The sequence below is a fragment of the Semicossyphus pulcher genome, unplaced genomic scaffold, assembly GCF_022749685.1.
Source record: "Semicossyphus pulcher isolate SPU_LCO1_2020_fin unplaced genomic scaffold, fSemPul1.0.p SCAF_14, whole genome shotgun sequence".
Classification (NCBI taxonomy): Eukaryota; Metazoa; Chordata; class Actinopteri; order Labriformes; family Labridae; genus Semicossyphus; species Semicossyphus pulcher.
Window position 1 is genome coordinate 22,170,341 of NW_027211648.1, and position 23,400 is coordinate 22,193,740.

At 37.7% G+C, this 23,400-nt stretch overlaps 1 protein-coding gene across 1 annotated transcript in view; it reads right to left on the minus strand.

Annotated features, from left to right (window-relative positions):
• Positions 1-5,944: 5,944 nt before the first annotated feature.
• The window catches only part of sntg2 (syntrophin, gamma 2), a 59,588-nt gene continuing 42,132 nt past the window's right edge, over positions 5,945-23,400 (minus strand). Inside the window, exons 13-17 of the mRNA XM_069661775.1 lie at positions 22,859-22,930; positions 22,339-22,548; positions 6,941-7,033; positions 6,451-6,561; positions 5,945-6,218 (exon numbers count right to left, since the gene is read on the minus strand). Of these exons, the coding sequence (XP_069517876.1) occupies positions 6,090-6,218; positions 6,451-6,561; positions 6,941-7,033; positions 22,339-22,548; positions 22,859-22,930 (615 nt within the window). The 3' untranslated portion in view covers positions 5,945-6,089. The remainder of the gene's footprint in view (positions 6,219-6,450; positions 6,562-6,940; positions 7,034-22,338; positions 22,549-22,858; positions 22,931-23,400) is intronic.

Below are 23,400 nucleotides of genomic sequence, written 5' to 3' on the forward strand. Positions count from 1 at the left end.
GGTAATAATAACGTCATGACTCACAGGGCCAAAGTTTCCTCAGCCTCATATGCAGCATTTTAACTTGCAGTGTGCCAAATTTGGTTGTTTATGTCCTGACTTGCTTTCAAGTACAACAGAATTATGAAAAATAAGAACGCTGTGAAGAACATGTCTCACAGCAAATGCATTTACAAAAAACAACTAAATGTGTTTGTTATTTTTGTTGATAATATGCTTTCTCTTGAGCATTGCATGGCTGTTGTGAACAATCATTAATTCCAAAGCTTATTTTTCAACCATAATCATAATTTATGAAGCATTTTACATAAAAATATCTCACAGTAAGTAATTATTAGAAAAGAGATTACTTACGGGTAGAATGTCTGGCTTCATCAGTTGGAAAACATGGAATGATAATGCAGAGCAGCATAACAAGAATAAAACCATTGAAATAGCAAGCCATTTTTGTGAGCAGTTCACAACAGAAGTCCAAATATTTCACAATAAATAAAGAAAGTGCTGTGTGAATTATCAAATGTGTCCTTATATATTCAGATAAAGCAGGAATCCCAAGGTTATATGACCCAGCTCACACTAAAGAATCTCAGAGACTCTCAGGGTTTCTCTTATTCTTGGTTGACTGGTTAACTGCCCCCTCCACACACACATACACACACACACCACCACCACCACCACCACCACCACATTTTTTGTTTTGTTTTACATCCATGGTTTCAGACTATTGGATGTTTGGGAGTTCCTGGAAACTTGAAGCAACCACTACAGAGAAAAACAAATACTAATACAGTACATAACTATATATTGCTTATATTGACTGATATAGTCAGTTTTTGAACCATATACTGTACATCTCAATCAATTTAGGGATTTGAACTGTCAAAGGTGACACAATATGTGCAAAAACAAAATTACTGGATCACCAAGCCTCAATAAAAGGACTTCAGAGGTCACGGTGACCAGGAAATTTATTCTGAAAAGATAGCAGAACTTTTAGATAAGCCTACTGATGAATAAAATCCTTTTCTGAAACATTATATATTTAGGCTATGACATGGAATGGAATGTACTGGACTAAATGTTCATATGATAAAGTCATGTTTGTCCATTTGCTCCCTTTACCACAGTCACATGTTAATGTTAATGTGATTCTAAAATCTTCATCAGTGATGCCAATCATGACTTTAGTCTATTACATTTGAGATAAATGTTTTGAGTACATCATGACTCCCAATATTTTGACTACAGATATGACATTGTTGGAAGCTAAAACAAAAAACAAATTATGAGGTCCAGTTTACTAAACTACACTTGTGTCACTCAGTATGTTTCACTAAAATAAGTGGCAAACTTAAGTAATTGTAGTTGTGAAATAACTGACCACTAATTGACATATCCAAATCTATATAATTGTCACAATTAGCAGTTGCCATTATACTGTATATGCACAATGTACTTTTATGGCTTTTCAGTGAGTGGTCATTTCCTGGAAGCCTGATCACACCATTAATTGTGGAGTTAACTAAATACTATGAAGTCATGAAGAATTAGCAGCAGTCTTTATACTCTCTTTGGTTCCTGGTTCCATGGTTTTATGGCCTCCTGATTTTACCCTCAAACACACCACACACACAAAAGCAGCCGTGCTTTAAATGAAGATTACAATAGTGCAAAAAAAAGAGATCCTCAAAAGCCTACTATCAAACTTTTGGATGTGGACTCTTGGGATTATAAACAGTGCGAAGGGCAACGGCAGCACACTCAAAGATGCACTGGAAAGTTTTCCTAATGACAAATACTTCAGTTTGAGTTAAGGATCCAATGTCACCAGTGGAGACAACTGTGAGGGTCACGGCCCATTGATAGTTGAGGAGTGTGCTTGAAATTCATGCTTGACATCATGCTGATGCAACTCCATGATGCTGTGTGTGGCAGCAGTGACTTCAGCAGCAGGCCAAACATCATCTCTGTTCATAGCTCTCTGTGTACTCTTGTGGTCATGGTGCCTGGTTAAAACCTTTCAACAAATAAATGTCAGAACAGAGTAGCAACTGTCAGATTTTGCCGCGGTCACTGTGGCCTTTTGTCTTGTTTATTTATTTATAAATGCCATTAGATGTCTTTAAGTCAGTTTAGTTTACATCCCCCTTTCTGACCACTCTTGCCTTTTTTTTTCCCAGACTCGGACTCAGACTTTGAATTTTCAGGTGTCATTCTTTTGTAGTGTTTAAGAATAATAGACCTTGGGTCCGTTTCACAAAGCAGGTTTATTGAAAACTCTGAGTCAGTTAACCCTGAAATGAGGGAAACTCTGAGTTTTCCGTTTCACAAAGGGAGGTAACTCAAACCAGAGAAAGAGGGGTAACTCTAGCCTGTTTCACAGAGAGAGGTAACTTAAGCTCTCGGTCAGTTACCGTAGTAACAGGCTCTATGAACCTAACCTGGTCGGGAGCAGGTTTTCTTCAGGAAACTCCGAGTTTCGCTCTGTCTCCTCCCTCTAGAATACAAAAAACCCTCATTCGACTTCCTCATTCATTCAGCCCGTCTCACGCGTGTTTGAGCGGTTACAAATTTAAAAAAAAAAACGTCTCTGTGCTGCTCTGACCCCTTTGCAAAAGTCTTTTATAATTATGATAAAAAAAATCAAAAGACAAATCTGTGTCAAAGTCATCATTTTTAGATTTTCCACCACCACTGCCGAGAGCACTCAAATAAGACGCCGTAAATTATTGGAATTAAACACAATTCAGTTTAATCAACATGAATTATAATGTATGTGAAGTCAGCATCATGTTAGGGATAAAGCTAATGCACTTTAAAACAGCCACTGAATGATATTTCATTAGTTTAATATTTCAAATATGATTGAAGTGCTTCCATGTATGTTTTTTTCTCCCGCTGGATTGCTCCTAAATTAATATAAATTTTAGCTTCCGGTCGTGATTAAGTATTAAATAAATAGACCAGTTCAAACTTGCAAATTTACTCGAGCAGCAGTTTCTTCCCACGCCGCTTCTCTCTTTTGCAGCTGCAGCCGTGTTGCTTTATTTTTCTAAAAACATGCTCGTATTCGCTGAACGTCCGCATGAGGATTTCGAGCTCCCCTGGTGTGACGTAGGAGGACCTCTTTTTGTGTACCGTTGCCATGGTGAATCGTGGTGTCGGGGCTCCATTAATGCTGGCTTTTTACAGTCAGCGTGCACGCACTTAACTCCGGGTGAACCTACTCAGAGTTGATTGAACTAACTCTGATCAGCTGTTCTGAAACCAAAAACTCAGAGTTTCCTATCTCAGAGTAGATCAACTCAGAGTTCAGGGTTAGACTCAGAGTTTGTTGAACCTGCTTTGTGAAACGGACCCCAGCAATAACCAACATGTCTTTGGCCTTTGTTTACCCTTAAGTTACCTGGTGATGCCTTTAAAAAAAATTACTGGATGGTAATGGTCAAAGCTTAAAAAAGTACTGCAAATTAGTATTCAGCAACCAAGGCTACAGGTTACAGAAGGGGAAATAACTTTCATGCAGTTCCTTTTGATAATGGAACATTCCTCCATACACCTATAACAACAGAATTTTAAATGATGTATTAAAAAAACCCTTGTATGTTTGTATTTGTATGTAATGTTTTTCTTGAACAAAGAAAGAGTATTTTGTTAAATAGGCAACTTTACAAAATTTGTAACAAAGTTTATAGTCAATGGGCAGCACAATTGTAATTTATCATAGGAATAAAGCTCAGTGGTAAATAATGTTTTTCAAATAACATTCACTTCAGAAAGGTTGAATTATGTAATGCAATAAGATACACAATATAACACATTAAGGTATGACAGTAAGGGATTTGCATGCAGAATACATTAAGTTGTACACTTACACATAATAAGCCATTTTTTAATTTATGCTTTCAGATCAAGTACTTTAACGTCAACTGTGTTTAAGCAGAAAAATGTAATTACCAATTTAGGATTAGCAATGAGAAAAGGGAGAAGTTACAGGGAAATGCAGTTAAGTAAAGATATAGAAAATGTACAGACAAGTGTTTGCTGGCTAGTCAAAGGTTTCTTAAGATTAGAGGGTTTAAGGGCTTAGAAGCATGCATGGCTAGTTAAACGTGAAGGGATTTTTTTTAATCAATAAACTAAGTCAAGTTCAGTTGAGAAATAGGTAGTGGTCAGAAATTCAAAGCTATTATTAACAACCCTCACTAAGCCTCACTTAGCGCCCAGGTTAATTAACAAAAGGCAGTTAGATATGCCCTAATAGACTTTGCGCCATGTGCTTTAGACCGTGTGTATTAGATCACTTAAATAGGGCCCAAGATCTGATCATCTTTTTCTATCAATTGCCCAAACGCTGTTGGCAATTATTTTCATTGGTTTTAGTAGTAGTAGTAGTAGTAGTAGTAGTTATTTTCATTGGTTTTAGTAGCTATCTCTTTACAACCGTACCGAACCAATTTTTGTGAGGACATTCAGTTAATTTTGGCTGTGAAATATATATGTCACCTGATTTGAAACAGTAATCAATGTAAAAAAAGTAGTATTAAAGCTATTAAAGCTAAAAAGTATTAAAGCTACCACCAGTTGGTTTATTGAACCCTAAATATTCATATTGGTAATAATGTACACGATGTACAAACACATGGAAAATCTAAGGTAGGAGACTGTTCTTATCTAGTCAAAAAAACATTTTATTGTCACCCAGAGGATGGAAAAAATGCAGAAATAGGTGAGGCATAATGATACCCTTCTGTTTTACAATATAAAAATGTAGCTACTGGCAGTTCCCATGGCAGGTCCTGGCGGCAGGTCTCCTGAAGCAACATCTTGAGCTTGTCTGGGTGCCACTTTGTGGGAAGCTGCAGAGAGATCATCTCCTCCATGGAATGCCACCAGCATGAACAGTCTCAAGATGTTTCCGTGGAGTTGGGACAAGAAGGAACAGCCTTTACATCTGTGTGCTTTATGCAGGTGAGGCTTTTCTCAGTGACCAGAAGCAGCTGGTGACTCGTATCAAAGGAAACCTTTCCTCAACAGCACGAGAGTTGGTAGCAAAAGGCAATATTTAAATCATGTAAGAATAAAATAAAAAAGGTAGCATTGACAACCATAGCATCTAACTAATTAAGCAAATAAGGTGAATATATTGCTAAGACTTACAAGTAAGATCAATACTACTCTTGTATTTGTTGTATCTGACAGCAAGCTTAGCTTAGGATAAAGACTGAAAACAGGGAAACAAGTAGCCTGGTTCTGTCTAAAGGTAATAAAATCAGCCCACCAGCACATCAAAAGCTTATACCTTGTTTTATTCATACAAAAAATGAGGTTACAGAGGTTATATTGAAAATCCCTGTGCCTGACAATAAATATTCCACTTGTAACCCATGTGGAACCAACTGAGTCTCAGTAAGAAAGCAAATGGGTGAATTTTTCCAAAAATTCAAAGCATTCCTATATTTTGAACTTCAGCTCAAGTCATTACAAAAAACAGAGACAACCAAGATCAGACAACCAAGTCTTTAAAAAGTATCTAAACGTATATTTTGTGTTCAGCAACCAACAGACTACTGAGATAGAGCTAAGCTAAGTTTTGTTGCATTTCAGTGAAAAGTTCTGATTGGCCAGAGAGATTTAAAAACCCAGGTCTTTTTCCTTTGTCAGATACAAAAGATAAGACACAATATAAAACATGATAAAATAATAAAAACAGGAGGTAATAAATAAGCTATTCAGTATGCTTCAAATGCTTCCTATGTAAAGCTTATCATATTTGAGTTTGGACCATATCAAAGACCCGTGGAATCCTTTCAGTGTTATTTGCAGGCATATCAGGCTGCATCATATCGTAAGGTGTGGTATACCCCTCCCCCTTTGCAGAAAATCAGAGTTAAGTTAACAAGCAGAATGGGGAATACTGTTTAACTTTGAAGAAAATCCCTGTCCAAATTCTGTGGCATACGTAAATTACCAAAAGCAAGATTCATTTGGTCATTTTAAATGTTCTCATTCACTAGATGTTGGTGCAGTCAGTGCTGGCTCGAGGCATAGGTGATATAGGCGGTCGTTTGGGCCGAGGATGTGTCTTCTTAACCATTCATGTTATTTCCAGGGAAGGTTGGACTGCAGATATAGAGAGGGTCCATTGAAGCCACTTTAGCAGCTATGAAAGAATGTATACAGTGGAGGACGGCTGTAAGATTAGCAAACTCTAGTTCCTGGAAAAACACAAGTCAAGGACAGATAGAGACATAAATAAGAACATGATGTTCATACTTAAAAATGCATTTCATACACTAGCACACTAGAGGTATTCCTGACTAGACATCAAATAATTTGACTGTTAGTTGATTTGTATCATTAACTATAATTGTTGCAAAATATCCCAACAAAAATTCTACAACATTGTATAACTTTAATTATTAAGTATAATGATGATATTTTCATTACCTTCATTTCTATTTGCTTGCTTTCAGCATTTTTGAAAAGGAGTTTTACCCTCGTTTTCCCATCATCAGAGGAGCCTTTAAGTTGAGAGAACTTATATTGCCATAGTACAGTCTTCAAACGAATGCAAGAATTACAGAAGACAGACAACCACAAAATGTAAACACCAGGTCTTAGTGCAGAGGGACTTGCATGATCAAGAAACTGTTCAAGAATTTTAGCACTTACATTAGTACTTTTTAAATCAGCTGTACCATTATTAAAGTAACTGAATAAACAAGAAATGTTCCCACTAAAAATGCAGCAAGGCTGCCAAAATAATCTTAAAATGAAAAACTTTTTATAGCAATAGTGTACATTGAATAAGGACAATTACATAGTGTATTAATAAAGAAAACAAAATTGTCAAACTGCAATCCTTGTAAACAATTAAAGAAAAGCACAGAACCAGGATGTCTACAACAATCCTGAGCTTGGTAATTCTTGGTAATACCTTTGAAGTGCCTTCTGAGCAGTTGAAGCCTGATCCAAAATCTATGGTGAAGCAAAGTACAATTCCTTGGCTGCTACACATGTAGCTTTTGGACTGTTGAGAGAGAATTTATAGTCATACATTGTGTTTTAAATATTTGTCATACAATTATTTGTTGTTACTTGGTAAATGTTTCAGTAAAAGCAAGACAACAACCACATACTGTAAACACCATAAAAGGACATATAACATCTCAATTGTAGTTATGGCTCTACTTTATGTCAATAAAATATATCCTCAAGGTTGTCCCATTTTGTGGGGATAAATGCATTACTATGCATATCAGACTGAGCACATGTTTACTGTCGTCTATAAAAACACAGATAATTGGCTTTTCTTCCTGCAACCCTATGCAAACAGGGGACATTGTTGTTCACATAATCCTGTTAAAGTTGATAAATCAAATAAAAGATATAGCAGAAAAGCAACAGGAAGGAATGGTTTCTGCCTTTATACCATCACTTAGGTGTGGTTTAAAATGTGGTGACAAAGATCTAGCAGCAGGAGATCTATAAACTTTCCTGTTTAAATTCATTTTCTTTTTAAACATAGTAGCCAAAGGATAAATTAACATATACAACTTACATAACCTATTGGTTGTACATATTTTAGGGATATGACCCATTTGAAAATACTCCAAGGAATTACATCAGAATAAGCCAAAATACAAACAAGGGCACTGCTGGAAAATTGCTATTGTAGAGTTGTAAGGGTTAGCAAAAATATCATAACAATGGTGTAATTATTTTCAACTGTGTAAGTAAGCCAATTTAATTACAGGGCATGTGAATTGACAATCCTGAGTGGAATGTAGCAGTTACTTAGTAATAAGTTAGACCTTTGTCGGAAAAGTCAGGATGTCCACTGAAGATGTAGGTATATTTCGTGGAACAATCAGGCTATGACCACTCAGAACTTACTACAAAATCATATTTAGGTATACATCAGTAATAAGGTGGCAACAAGTCTCAGCAAAATAAGCAATTTTTGAGTTTTAACTTAATCCACTTGAATGAGAACAAACTGAGAAATTTGCACAGCTGACCAATAGCAAGCCATTTAGGGAGATGGACATTCTAAAATCGAGTATGCTTTCAAATTTTAAGGTTTAAAGTTTAGTTGTTTTTTGGCATGGTATGGGACTTTAGAGTCTCCCCACTGAAAGCCTTTTCTGCTCACAGACCTCAACGTCCCTCTTTGGTGGTGATGTGAGTTCAGCTGTGACGTGGATTTAAAAAATAGTAGCAGGCCAGCAACTTCTTCCAGTCTCCTTGTGTAAGACTGTTGTGACATGGTGAGCAGGGACTACACTCCCTTATTAGACTTGGATTTTTCTTGTGTGATGTGAATAAAATAAAATACTGCATATGTTTCTTTATGATTTGGAATTAGAGTAAGAGAAGATAAATTTTATGTAAACAAAGATAAAGATTCTCAGTTTTTCACACCCAGCTTGGAAAACTTTACAGCCTGTTTTATTTGTGATAGTATACCGCCCTCCTGGCGCATACTCTGATTTTCTAAGAGTTTTTATCAGATTTAGTCCTGAGTTCAGATAAAATAATTATTGTAGGGGACTTCAATATTCACGTAGATGTTGATAATGATACTCTTAGCATGGCATTTATGTCCCTTTTGGACTCTATTGGTTTCACTCAAAGTGTAAACCAGCCTACTCACCGCTTTAACCACACCCTCGACCTTGTTCTAGCTTATGGCCTTGAAACCGAAAACTTAATTGCCTTCCCACAAAATCCTCTTTTATCAGATCACTATTTAGTAACATTCGATGTCCTATTAACCGACTACTCTCCAGTTAACAAAAATGTACTCACAAGATGTTTGTCTGATAGGACTGTAGCTAAATTTAAGGAAACAATTCCAGCTGCTTTTAATTCTTTACCATCTTTACATCTGTTTACTACAGAAAGCTCTTATGCTAATGTTAGTCCCTCTCAGCTTGATCAGTTTGTTGATAGTACTGCAGGTTTGCTGAGAAGTACTCTAGACTCGATTGCCCCCTTAAAAAAGAAGATTATTGAACGACAGAGGCTAGCTCAATGGTATGACTCAGAAACTCATAACTTGAAGCAAATGTCGCGTAAATTTGAAAGAATGTGTCGATCCACCAAAACGGAAGAGTCTCGTTTAATCTGGCAAAATAGTCTTAATAAATACAGGAAGGCCCTATGGCATGGCCAAGGTGTCTACTACTCCTCCCTCATAGAAGAAAATAAAAACAATCCCAGGTACCTTTTCAGCACTGTAGCCAGGCTGACAGAGAGTCACAGCTCCACTGAGCCAAGTATTCCTATAGGCCTCAGCAGTGATGATTTCATGAGCTTCTTTAATGACAAAATCCTAAAGATTAGAGACAAAGTTTGTAACCTCCTGCCGTTAACTGGTGCAGATGTATCTTTGGAAACTGCTCAAAAACCTGATGTTTACCTTGATATCTTCGTCTAAACCATCAACCTGTCTTTTAGACCCGATTCCAACCAAGCTGCTTAAGGAAGTCTTTCCCTCAATTAGCACTTCTTTACGAGATATGATCAATATGTCTTTATCGACTGGCTATGTACCCCAGTCTTTTAAACTAGCTGTAATTAAGCCACTTCTTAAAAAACCTACCCTAGATTCAGGCACCTTAGCTAACTATAGACCTATATCTAACCTTCCTTTTATCTCAAAGATCCTTGAGAAAGCAGTCGCTAATCAATTATGTGACTTTCTTCATAACAACAGTTTATTTGAGGACTTTCAGTCAGGATTTAGAGTCCACCATAGCACTGAGACAGCACTTGTGCGAGTTTCAAATGATCTACTTACTGCTTCAGACAGAGGACTTCTCTCTGTACTCGTCCTGTTAGATCTTAGTGACGCTTTCGACACGATAGACCATCACATCCTGTTACAGAGACTAGAACATTTAATTGGCATTACAGGATCTGCATTAAGTTGGTTTAAATCTTATTTATCAGATTGATCTCAGTTTGTTAATGTTCATGATGTTTCCTCTATGCACACCAAAGTTAGTCATGGAGTTCCACAAGGTTCTGTGCTCGGACCGATTCTTTTTACCTTATATATGCCTCCTCTTGGTAATATCATGAGGAAACACTCCATTAATTTTCATTGTTATGCAGATGATACTCAATTATACTTATCTATGAAGCCAGACGAAACCAATCAGCTATCTAAACTAGAAGCATGCCTTAAGGACATAAAGATCTGGATGACTAGAATCTTTCTGCTACTTAATTCAGACAAAACTGAAGTTATTGTGCTCGGCCCAAAACACCTTAGAGATTCTTTCTCTAATGATATAGCTGCCCTAGATGGCATCAGCCTGGCATCCAGCACTACTGTTAGGAATCTGGGAGTTCTATTTGATCAGGATATGTCCTTCATCTCCCACATAAAACAAATATCAAGGACAGCCTTCTTTCATCTTCGCCAACATAGCAAAAATCAGACACATCTTGTCTCAAAACGATGCAGAAAAACTAGTCCATGCATTCGTTACTTCCAGGTTGGATGGTTGTAACTCGTTACTATCAGGCTGCCCTAATAAGTCACTAAAAACTCTGCAGTTGTTACAAAACGCTGCAGCACATGTGCTGACAAGAACTAGGAAGAGAGATCACATCTCTCCTGTATTAGCCTCTCTGCACTGGCTTCCTGTAAAATCTAGAATAGAATTTAAAATCCTTCTTCTTACTTACAAAGCTCTTAATGGTCAGGCACCATCATATCTTAAAGAGCTCATAGTGCCATATTACCCCTCTAGAACATTGCGCTCCAAGGATGCAGGCCTGCTTGTGGTACCTAAAGTCTCTAAGAGTAGTGTTGGAGGTAGAGCCTTCAATTACCAGGCCCCCCTCCTCTGGAACAATCTACCAGTCAAGGTCCGGGAGACAGACACCCTCTCTTCTTTTAAGAGTACACTTACAACTTTCCTCTTTGATAAAGCTTATAGTTTGGGCTGGCTCAGGCTTGGACTAGCCTATAGGTTTAGACTGCCGGGGGGATCTGACACACCAAGCTTCTCTCTCTCTCTCTCTCTCTCTCTCTCTCTCTCTCTGTGTTTCTCTGTCTCTCTCTCTCTCTCTGTCATATTAATGCAGCTCATTAACTCTGTATCTTCTGGTCCCATTAACATGACTAACCATATATCTTCCCGGGAGTTCTTGTGCTCCCTTGTCTTGAAGGTTCCTGGGGATCGTTGCTGCAGATCACCTGCTGCTGTGGACCTGCTCGACTGCAACAACTACTAACATCAGCCTTCCCCATAGTATCATTATTGTTGCTGCTAATGCTTCTCTCGCTAATTTATTTATTTATTTATTTTGCTAATCTTCACCCTAGTCTACCACTATTATTGGCATTGTAACCATAAGTATGTGTCTGTTGTTGTTCATGTAACAAGGACATATGTTCTTGTTGTAACAAGAACATATGTTGTTGTTTCTCTCTTTTCCTGTCTCTATCCTGCATCTCCTTCTATCCCATTTTCGGCCCATCCAGTCGAGGCAGATGGCTGTTCAACATGAGTCTGGTTCTGCTCGAGGTTTCTGCCTGTTAAAAGGAAGTTTTTCCTTACCAATGTGCCGAATATTGCTAAGTGCTACTCATGGTGATTCATGTTTGGCCTCTCTTTAAATAACATAACAAAGAGTCGGTCTAAACCTGCTCTTTCTGTAAAGTGTCTCGAGATAACTCTGGTTATGATTTGGTGCTATACAAATAAAATTTGATTTGATTGATTGATAAAAGGTAATTTTAAGATGATTCTAGGCTGAGACCAAAAACTAGGTTCAGTAAGAGGAAGGTGCTGAACACATATTTATCACACCAGCATCAACTATGTGAAAACAGCACTGAGAGTAACCCAACACCAGGATCACTATGTAATGTGGTCAGAAATTTCCCAAAAGTGACCGGCTGCATCATAGGTCATAAAGCCAGCCTCTCCATGTTAACTTTTCATAACCGTTAATATCTGCTTCAGACCAACACAAGAAGCTGTTCCACTGTTGAATGTGCCAACATTAGGGTTCTTTGTTTTGATTCTTCTTTTTTCGGTAAGTTTAACAGCTCTACCAGCTGATTCCTACTAGAACAGAGTCCAAATGCGCAAGATGGCAGCACCCGCTCCAGGGGGTATTTTGGCTTGACTTTTGTACAACAAGAGGAGGTGAAGATGTGTCGTCCATCTTTTTAAATAGTTATTGGGGGTTTTCAGACTAGGTATTATCATGTTTCCTGGGTGATCCGATCACAAGTGAACAGCTGTTGACACCGAGCATAAACTGCTAGGTAGCATTAATAAAGCGGTACGTCTTATCTCTTTGCTGATCTTGTCCTGTACATGCGTAAGTAGTGTTTTCTGCTGGCAAACCTAATCCTGCTGCCTTTTAACAGTCAAACGTATCACCCACTGTGAAACTTTGTTAAAAAAATATCTTTTTCAGCAGCATCTAATACATTGCCTCATCTGACATAGCCCCAGTGGCAGTGGTTGCAGGCCATAAAAATTACAACATAGATAAAGTAAATCTTCATGCTGATGGCCTCCTTTGCTTTTGTAGTTCATACAGGAATCAGTAATAATTTCAATCCGTTTCATAACAAGCTAAAAACTTCTCACAGGAGCTTTAAGTTGACAAAGTTATCTGTTTGCAAACACTTGACGATGAGCAACAGCCTATGAGCATGACAACAAGTCCTGTGTCTGGTTGGGACCATTTTCTTGCCCTAAGTTGCAGGTTCTCTTTTTCTTTCTCTCTTATTAATTCTCTCTCTCACAATAGATTTTAACAACTTTAAGAATTTTATTTTAACGAGCTGGTAATCTGATAGGAAAATAGAGAAGGATCTTTTCTAGAAATGTGAAACTAAACAATGAAGCAGTAAGAGTAAAATAAAATATGCAATGCAGGTTAAACAATGCATTGAGTTATGAGCATATATCCTATTGAACGAATTACTTACATCCGCATAGCAGTTAACTGCAGTTCATGATAATACATGCTTTTCCCAAACAAACAAAGTAAGTTACAAAGTTGTTATTTACCAACTGAGCCACTAGAGGAAAATTACTGCTTGCTTTGAGCTAAAAGACCCTATTGATGCCAATTTGGGCTCCATCATCTCTAACAAAAGCGAGGTAAAAGGAAAATTAATACTGGAGAATTTTATAGTCATGCCCCGACTTCTACCCCATCATCTACCCCACCCCGCATACGCAAGTGAATTTCAAGGTTATCCTTAGTTGGAGTGCTCCTTGGAAGTCACAGGAGGTTTATTAGACAACATAGAGTCAAAAGCTAAATGAAATCCTTCATCGCTATCATTGGTTTTCCTACGGATGGTGTTAAAGACTGGAAAAAGTTGTTACATTATCATATTTCATACTGTTGCTTTATGCTGACTTAATAAGAAGTGAAGAGTGGCCTGTAGGGAACAGAGACTTTAAACAGAGACATTATACACCGCTTTTTTTACTGACATGAGCCAAACATCAATTTCCAATTGGTCATAATGCACATATTGTTTAAATTAGGGCTGTCAAAATTAACACGTTAATAACGCACATTCCCTTTAATGCCACTAATGTAGCTGAGCGTAAGTTCAACCAGGAAGAGAGTTCATACTCATTAATTCATGAGCATCATTCTTTCACGTCACGTTCTCTCTCTCCCGCTCTGTCATTCCTGTCTGGTGATCAGCTGATTATGAGTGTATACTATTCAAGTACTAAACCAACCAGATTCAGCCTCGACTTCTGTCGTCATTGCGACCCTCCTCTACCCTGTTCACCTCCAATCCATCTCATCAGTGTCCAAGTCCAGCTCCTCAGGTCATCCTGTCTTCACCATCATCACCACCACCAGTGTCTAGACTCCATCGGGGGTATCCTATCCTGCTCTCGGCCTCTCGACATCTTCAAGTACATGAAGACATCAGGATGGAGTCTAATCGCCAAAGACTTTGCACATTTCATTCTTTCAAAACTTGTAAATAAATAACTGTTCAATCTTAATGAAGTCTCTCCTGATTTAAATGATTTTAACGCATGATTAACGCATGCGCGTTCTATTATTATGACCCTCTGCCCGCCTCGTAGTTTGAGAAATCAGAAAGCGATGCAGCCGCAATGTTGTGGATAGCATGCAGAAACAAACCTCCATGAGCAGAAATAGAAAAAGAAAAGGGTCTTTTAAATGACAAATTCAGCCTCAAAGCCCTGCTAGATGGTTCTCTGGAGAACAAATGTTATTTGTTTTTACTGTCGATGTGAACTGAGTTACCAACGGCAGTGTTTCCGCTAACATTTTGCCGGTCGTTCGCCCGCTCTCCTTGTTGAGGAAGAGCACTGACACCAGTGTTATTAATGCGTTAACTTTGACAGCCCTAATACATATGTATTTATATATATATATTCACTTGTGCACTAATAATCTAATGTTGCTGCATATAAAACATACAGGACCCCTCTATATTATTAACTGAAGAGTGTAATAGTGTTCAGTAGAACAATAACTGTAAACTCTCAGTGACTAACAAGCCCTTTGTATGTAAAAGGGTTTATACATAGTTTCTTTGACATTGAATGACACTGCCAGATCTAGTGTCCCATGCCAGAGTCAACCATACTACATGCTGGTACAATACTCACATATGCTTTTCAAAGTACAACTGGTGAAATAGGAATATTTTATTATATTTGGACCCCAAGTTGATCCTGAAACAATTTCTGTCTGCTAGTGATTCAAATATCTTTTGACAAGTGCTCTGATTTGCAGTATTTATAAATGTCCATACTTAAGGGTCCTGAGCACAAAAGCCTTCAGGCTTCATGCATTTTTAGCCCTTATCTTTGGTTGGCTGCTCTTGAGGGGTGCAAGAGTTGAAATGGTGCAAAATTGTGAAAGGCACCGTTGGCCATTTCATGTAGAGTCTGACCTGGAATGTGGCATACTTTCTCAAATCCTGAATAAAATGAGCAAACATTGCTATATGTATTGCTCAAAAAGCGTAAAGGAGAACTGATGACTCTTGAGAATATTTATAGTTGCACTTTATGCAAGAAGCCCTACATCTGTACTCATTATTAGGATTACTTACAGTAGATCAACCTTGTTTCAAAATAAAAATCACTCAATTTTTCATCTATGTCTCAGATACTGGGCAGCTTGGCAAGGGCACAGGACTGGAAGATGGAAAGCAAAGGTCAGAACAGTTAAAGTAGGGTGCAGAGGCTTCATAGCCACATCAAAAGAAAGACTTCTCCATGAGATAGGGGTGAGAGGCAAAGCTCTTTGCTAAGCCATAAAGGACCTCTCCATAGCTGCCGAAAAGGACAGTCAGTGGCTCTGGATGAAGAGAAAAGACCCCACTTGGGCTCCCAGGCTAGCAGATGACATCTAGGGATGAGTCTGGGATGCCAGGATTCACTGCTGAACCCTCTGGAGGTGTTGTGGGCCTATCAATGAAACACAGAGGAAGGAGGGTGCCCACTTGACAACCCTAAAGATGCCACTGCTAACTCGACCCCCCTGTGGAGTCTAGGCAGCAGCATGCCTTAGGTCAGCAATTGAGGTATTGGAAGAAGTAGTCCTGGTGAACAAATCATATCTGACAAAAAGATACCTTTCTCCACAGTTAATAGATGGAAAAAGAAATAGGAAATATTGTAACAGTGCTGGCCTTAATACACACACACAGTTTGATACAAACACTTTGCCTTGAATAGTATTTGCCTATTTTCTGTCCCTGCAATCCTTCTTGAAATGATTTGCTTTGTTGCACTTAATATGACACAAACAAAAAAGAGGATTTGTGAAAAAGTCTTTTGCTGTGAAAGTGTTTTTTGAAAATATTTTCAATCTAGTTTTCTGGTTCTGTGGAGAGGGTAATCAGCCACTTGCCCTCTGACCATAAAAGGAACAGAGCTACACATCCAAATTAAGTTGTGTCAATTTTTGGGAGGTTTCTGTATTCATCATAAATGGAGCTGACAATTGGATATTCTCTTGTGTTCAGTGTACAAGTTTTACTATAATGACACATACAGGGCCAAAAGACTACGTTCTTTAATAATTCAACCAAGATTTTGCCATGTTGGTATTAAGACTCAATAAAATATGCCTAAATACTTCAGGCAATCGACTTCCCTGCTGTGTGTTAAATTACCTCCTAAATTAATTATGCCTGGTGAGTAAAAATGGAGGCTTAAGAAATATTCTACTGCTTTTGCAAGAAGATTTCCCACTTTTATTTTGAGAACCGATATGTATTTAAGTAATTTGACTCAGGGTAGTTTAAGTAGAAAATAACAACACATTTCACACAGGTATTGAGCTAAGATAACTTGGATGTAGGCCTAAGTCTGTTCAAGGTGGACTACAGTAGCCAGTAAGAGAATTACACGACAGAGTTGCTGATAGTGTTTCCAAGCAACAGCAAACTCTAATCTAGACCCTTCTCAATATCTGTTCTTGCTGAACAATAGACAACCTGTGATGATCATGTCTCCCTTACAATTTTCTCATCAAGACTTGTCAAACATCTGCTTTTGTTTTATCTCACTGCAAAGCATTACAACACAGGTTGAGGTCAGTTTTCATTTGTTTACATTAGCTCCACATGAGATCACAGAAGATCAGCTTAAACAAGCAGCAACCTCCAGTGTTAAAAAAACCGAAGGCAATGCGGAAATGCAAAACACCGAAGCTCCTTGAGTATCCACTTGAGGTTGGCTCCAAAAGCCAGAAAAATCCATTAGGGCCCATGTTAAAATGCCCATTTTACAGCAGGAATAAATATGTTTACTGCTTGTTACAAACATTCAGTTTATATATATATACATAGCTCATTTCTCTATTCATGACAACTGTCCAGGAATGAATTATTATATAATTTACCCGTTTTAATTATATTAAGCCTTAAATCAGCGGCGGGGTCACTTGAGTGACAGGTGGATAACTGACTGTCTGCTAGACATCAACACTGCCACACAGTCACTGAACTTATGTCTCCACTTTGTTGCTGCCTCTTGAGGGTTTTATTCATACAAAAAATCTGAGAAATAATCTGGCTTGCTGTGTGATTTATGGAACTATTTATGGAACTATCCAAGAACTCTGCGCTCCAGCTTTTCGGTGATATAAATTCTGCCAGTATTGTATTGATATATTTGCACTAATCAAACTGCGCTTGACAGACACGTTGAGAAACCATTGGGTGATGTCATGGTGGTTTTGTCTTATTTATACATTCTATGGGTTGTAGGTGCTTCCTCTTGCACACATTGAGATTAGAGAGAATATCTGTGAAGTTTCTCCTATGGTATGTGATGCAACTACATTAGGATTTTAAAACTCCTGTTGTCTAAGCCAGGCCTAATTGAACCGGAGTGTAAAATATTGTATTGAAATTGTTGTGCTTTATGGATCCAATTGACCCTGTATGGGAGAAGTAGATTGGTAAATAGAAGCATAGTGAAGAAATAAAAACTTCAGCATAACTGAACATGTTGGTGAATAAGATAACAAAACCTTTAAAATAAGATCTGCACTCATCATCAGTCTTATATTGTAATGAGTGTATTTCTGTTTTAGAGATAGAGGTAATTGCCTTCACACTTTTCAATATTTGAGGCAATTTAATGGCTCATTGATGTGAAGACTAATTGTGGTTACTTAAGCTAGATGTATTTTAAGTAACAATAACATTTATGGAAAAAAAGAGTGCTGCCTAACTTTCAATTTTAAATTCCATGGATTTTTTAATAAGGGGAAATTCAAAGCAGCTAATGTACCTATAATGTGTCAATACAAAATACTCTTTGGTCATGTTCAATCACTTCTCTCCAGTGAACCATTAAATTGGCCAGTACTGACTCAATTCTTTTGAGTCTACACTTCACCTGACTGTGGTTAATGAGAGTTTAAGGAATAAACTCATTATTAAGCAATCTTAACTTAGTAAGATTGAGAAGAATTGTATTAATATAGTGGTTGCATGATGTGTGTGGACTGATGGTGGAGCCCAGCATGCAAGGTGACAACCTGCTCTTAAGATCTATTCTCTTTTGCAAGCAAGAAATATATATTACACTGTATTGAGCACACTACTGGACTGTACTGTACTTATATAGCACTTATTTTACTTTACTTTACTTTACTTTTACACTACATGTCACATTCACACACACATTCACACACTGATGGCAGACGCTGCTACATAACACTGTCAATCAGTTATCACATTCATACTTGTTGACTATGCCACCGAAAGCAATTGGGGGTTCAGTGTCTGCCCATGGACACTTCAACATGTAGAGTGAGGGAGCTGGGGATGATCCTCCAACATTACGATTGAAAGACGACTGACTCTACCACTGAGCCACAGCCGCCCCCAATGAAATATACACTAAAAAGTAGTTGTTTAAAAAAATAAATAAAAGAGATAACAGAAAAAAAAATTGAAACAATCAGACACTTTATAGAAGCGAGGCCAAAAACAAGAATTTTAAGTTTTCTTTCTAATGCATACACACCCTATGGTACTCTGGCAGGCTGTTCCAAAGGCAAGGACCATAGGGACTAAAGCCAGTTTGCCTTTGGGTCTTACACCGGACTATAGTGTAGGACCCACTTACTCAAATGGTGGTTGAGACAGCATGCTCCTTTGTTCTTAAAGGGATAGTTCGGTTTGTTTGAAGTGGGGTTGTATGAAATACTTATCAATAGTAAGTGTACTATACAGTGGATGCCGGTCAGCATGGCCCTGGTGTTTTGAAACCGTCCGGAATGCTGGCACAGAATCTAGGCTATATGCCACTGCAGATAGGGTAAATTTCACACATAATTGATCCACTTATAAGGACGTCCCACCTTAAAATCAATAGTGGTATTGATTGTGCACTATACTTGAATATTTCACTGTGTTTCACTTTTCAGTAAGAAAGCCTCTTTATTTGGCACTACTTTGTATTGACCACAACACATACGTGTTTCAAATGCCGGAGCGTATGGTGTCGAATCAGCCGTTTGTGTCAAACTAAAGAAAATACAACATTATGGAAACGACAGTTTTTTATGCTGTTGGGTTACAATGGTGTTAGATAGCGGTGGATAGCTGCACTAAATGTAAGCATCAACACTCCAGGTGCAACACTGAGACAGTTATTAGCCTGCACCGACCATTTTTCTGGGGATGATTATGCAAAACCAACGCTGAACTCACTGAGTTTTAGTATTGTGATGTTCTTTCATTGTTACGTGCAAACTATCATCTTAGCACACAGGGCAGACACACACACACACACACACACACACACACACGCACGCACGCACACACGCACACACACACACACACACACACACACACTATAGCGGGTCAAATTGGACAGAGAACACATTATTACACATAAATACATTTTTTCTCAAACTTGGAAGTTATAGCTAGTTTTTATCATACTGATGTATTTCCAAGTGCTTTAAAAAGGGCTCTAATGTCATGGTTGACAGTTCTGTTAACAAATACGGCTCTTGCAGCGTTCTGTTCCCAAGTGCCAGAGTAGAGGAGGAACTGCGAGAGGAAAAGTAACTAAAACAATAAGTAGTCAATGAACTTTTCATATCCATGAATTTCCTTCCGACCAACACAGTAACTGCTGTGCTGTTGAATATGACATGTGGGATCTTTGCCATTTTTTGGTTAAGTTTAATGTGTGTTTTGGTTAGTGAAAGGGGCAGGACCTCAATACCACGGCTCCACCAGCAGAGCTCTAATCCAAAAGCGCAAGATGGCAGCACCCGCTTCCAGGGGTATTTTGGCTTTACTATCTATACAGTCATTGGTACGCACGTGTGAATATGTCCCAAGTGTGTATGTGTATCTGTGTGTGCTTAGGACAACTCCACCCTGCAAACTACATGCTTGCACAAGTGTGACTCCTAACTAAAACACATGTTTGACATGTGACTCTTTAGAAATAACATTAGAATGGCTCATTATCTAAATGTGTCTGAATGATTCATTTTGTAGATTAATGTGTCAGCTACCCTATGTCATCTACAGCAGCTGTATTTTACACATGGCTGAAACTTCACATCTGACACAAAAATACAAGTTAAGTATCAAAAGCTCAACAGTCTTGATCTTTTATTTAAAAAGACATATGTAATGATGTTGTTTTTTGTCTTTACAAAACAATTTATTGTTTCAAAAAACAAACATTTATCTTCATTTTTATCAACCCTTAGTAAAATTGTTGATGAAATGAAGAAAACAGCCAGTAAGACAAAGAGCAACTGGAAATGTTTACAAGTATCCACAACCAACATAAAAAAAAACACTTTATTATCCTGGTCATCTGGTCATTTACAACTAACCATGATCATGTTTCAACATTTCTGCGGCTGTAAGCCTGCTCCTGAGGCTGTCCCCTGACAGCTAAAGGGGCTCTTTGCCTTTTAATTAATAACACTTATTTACTTATTCAACTTACAATTAACAAACTAAACAAAAGGCCTCTATTAATGTGCATTTATTGGCATTTTACACATTTTTGGAAAAAGGAGAACACTTTAACTTAGTAGTGGTCTGAAGACTTCTCTCTTGAAGATGGATCAGGGAAGCACAGCTCGTTTGACCTTCAATTTAACATAACGTTGCATTAGCAGTCAAATGGTATGCAACATAAACACAATACTTTTGAGGCAGTATATTTCACTTTACTTTCATGAGAGACATTAGTTTGGAGCTGGAACAGAGATAGTGGTATAGCAGGGAGAAAAGGGCATAGAGACATAATATTACAGCAAGGCTAATGGACTAAAAACTAGCAAACTAGCTTGCTAACATAACATGAAATTGTTCAGATTATAATGTGAAGGGAGAAAGTAAAGTCAGTTGAACAATAAAGCCAGGAGACTGCGGCAAATTGAATTAAAATGTTTAACAAGGCTGCAGATATGGCGTGGTTATCAGCTAACATTAAAGTTAGCTGGCTAACAAGCATTATTAAAGACTTGCAAGCTAGTTAGCTATTCGATAAATTGCACAGAATATAAACCACTCAATGTTCCCTAATCATATTTTTACTGTGAAGTGAATTTAAGATCATGCTATTAGCACAACTTATCAAAATATAGGTAAAATACTTATAATAACCTACCATTTCATCCTGCCTTGCTTGTGTTGTTGAAACCTCTGTTAGAGAAGGATCCAGATCGGTTCCCATTCAAACAGTTAAAGAGTGGGAAAATTACCAAACAAGCAGTTCATTCAAAGTAACTCTGTTTTGGCGGAAATTATTCTCTAACATCCCACCCAGCACAAACAACCCAACAGTGTGTTTACAGATCACCAAACAATCCTGAATTCTGACCCAGCTTAGTTTACCTACTTGGGCAAATAGTATGTCAGGAGCGAGTCCTGACAACTCACAGTTGCAATGCACAGTAACTCAATATGCAGACCGTTAGATATTAAAAGCAGGTTACTCTCATAGCTACTTTTTTTCTTCTTACTTTTTTACATTTCTGTCACAAGTATCATAAAAATGAACCCATAGAATATATTTTAAAAATGTATTTTATACAGATATTTTTTTTATATGGACACAAATAACTATTTGACTAAATATGCTGTGATAGGGTAAGATATATTTAACAAAATTACAAACAAATAACAAACTTGTGTATAAGCTACTGTATTACTACTGACACTTCATAAATCCAAACTTTTATCTTTAGGCTGTACTATGTCATTGTTCTAATTCTGATCGTTATGCTTGTTTTGTGTCAACACGTCTGTGTTCTTTTGTTGTATCAAATTATGTATGTAATGTCACATTGTATGTACAAAATACATTTTACAATAACATCCATGTATGTTATTGTCTATGTTAGTGTAGCTGTTGTGTTATGCATCGTCATGCTAACGTAATAGACATTGACATTGGACAAAATTACAGGAACACTTACAGGACAACACAATACAATACATAAAAAAAGTATAGCTTATAATGCTCTATTTTGTAATTTGAAGGCATATGAGCCTTTAGTCCTGTTGGTGCTACATATCTCCCTTCTGTCACTAAAACCAAGTAGGGCACACAAAAACGTGTCGTAGTCCTAATTTAAATCCTAATTTAATCAAATTTAAAACGCTTCATGTCACCCCTTGCATTTGGGAAAAGTTGTAATTTTGGGCTCCTTTACTTTATGAACTCATTTAAACCAACCAGTATTCAGCACATTTAAAACCTGCAACAGTTTAACCAGGTAGGCACTTTGGCACCAGAAAAAAATGTGGCATGTTATATATATGGACATACTCACTTGTGTTCGTTGCACTTCCAAGAAGACAGCTCTTTGGAAGGACTTCTCCCAGATAGCTAGGTCAGTCGCAAGCACTACCCTGAAGGTGTGGCTCTGGCCGTGGCCTACCAGGATACTGAAGCACAGAGACTCATTGTCCAGCTGCTCTGGCGAATGCTCAAGCCCCAAGTAGAACCTCGCCTGGAGCCAGCAGTCCTCTGCCATCCACAGCTGTAACACAAAATTAAAATTATTATCAGTTTGGGAATAGTATTTGCTGTCTCCTCACTTTTTAATAATTAATTCATTGGATGTTCTCAGTTCAAATTAATAAAATTTCAGTGAGTACATTTCCTAGATTGTGAAACAGGAATCTCACCTCAGGTCATGTGAGCCCTGTTTAGTAAGCTCAGTCAAAAACTATTCTATTTGCCAAAAAAGACAAGAAAAGAAAACAGCCATAAATACTAATAGGTATACTGTACCGATCTAAGTCTTACCCAGCCATCATGTGCCTAACAGCATGTTGCTCTTAACATACCTTGTGGACCTTGAAAAGAACCTCATAGAGGTTATATGTTGTTTCAGCTTGACCCCAGTCAGCAGCACCGATCTGAGAAATAAACATAAAGGAATGTTAGACAAACAGGCAGCATATTTTGCACTCTGCAAAGGTAGAAAATGTTCATAAAGGTAAAAGGACTGTACTTATGACATGAAGTGTTACTGTAGCTGCACAAAAATCATGGCATGCACAGGAAATAGTGCATAGAAAAGTGAGATATTTTTGGTGACTGCATATCAAAAAAGTTTATACAATAGACAGTGGTGTATAAACTATTCAGTCTTTAATTACATACATTTATAAACACCTTACGAGAAAAATTATCTGTTACAAGCAAAAGTCTTGAATTAAAACTGAGAAATGATTGTAAATAGAATATAAAAAACCGAAAGTATATTATTATATCATTAGATCATTATTGTTAATGCCTTTGTTTCCAAGCAGCATCCTACCGTTAAAGTTGGTCGAGGTGAAACAGACTTTTGAATGGACTAACACTTTTTATGTTTCTTATGGGT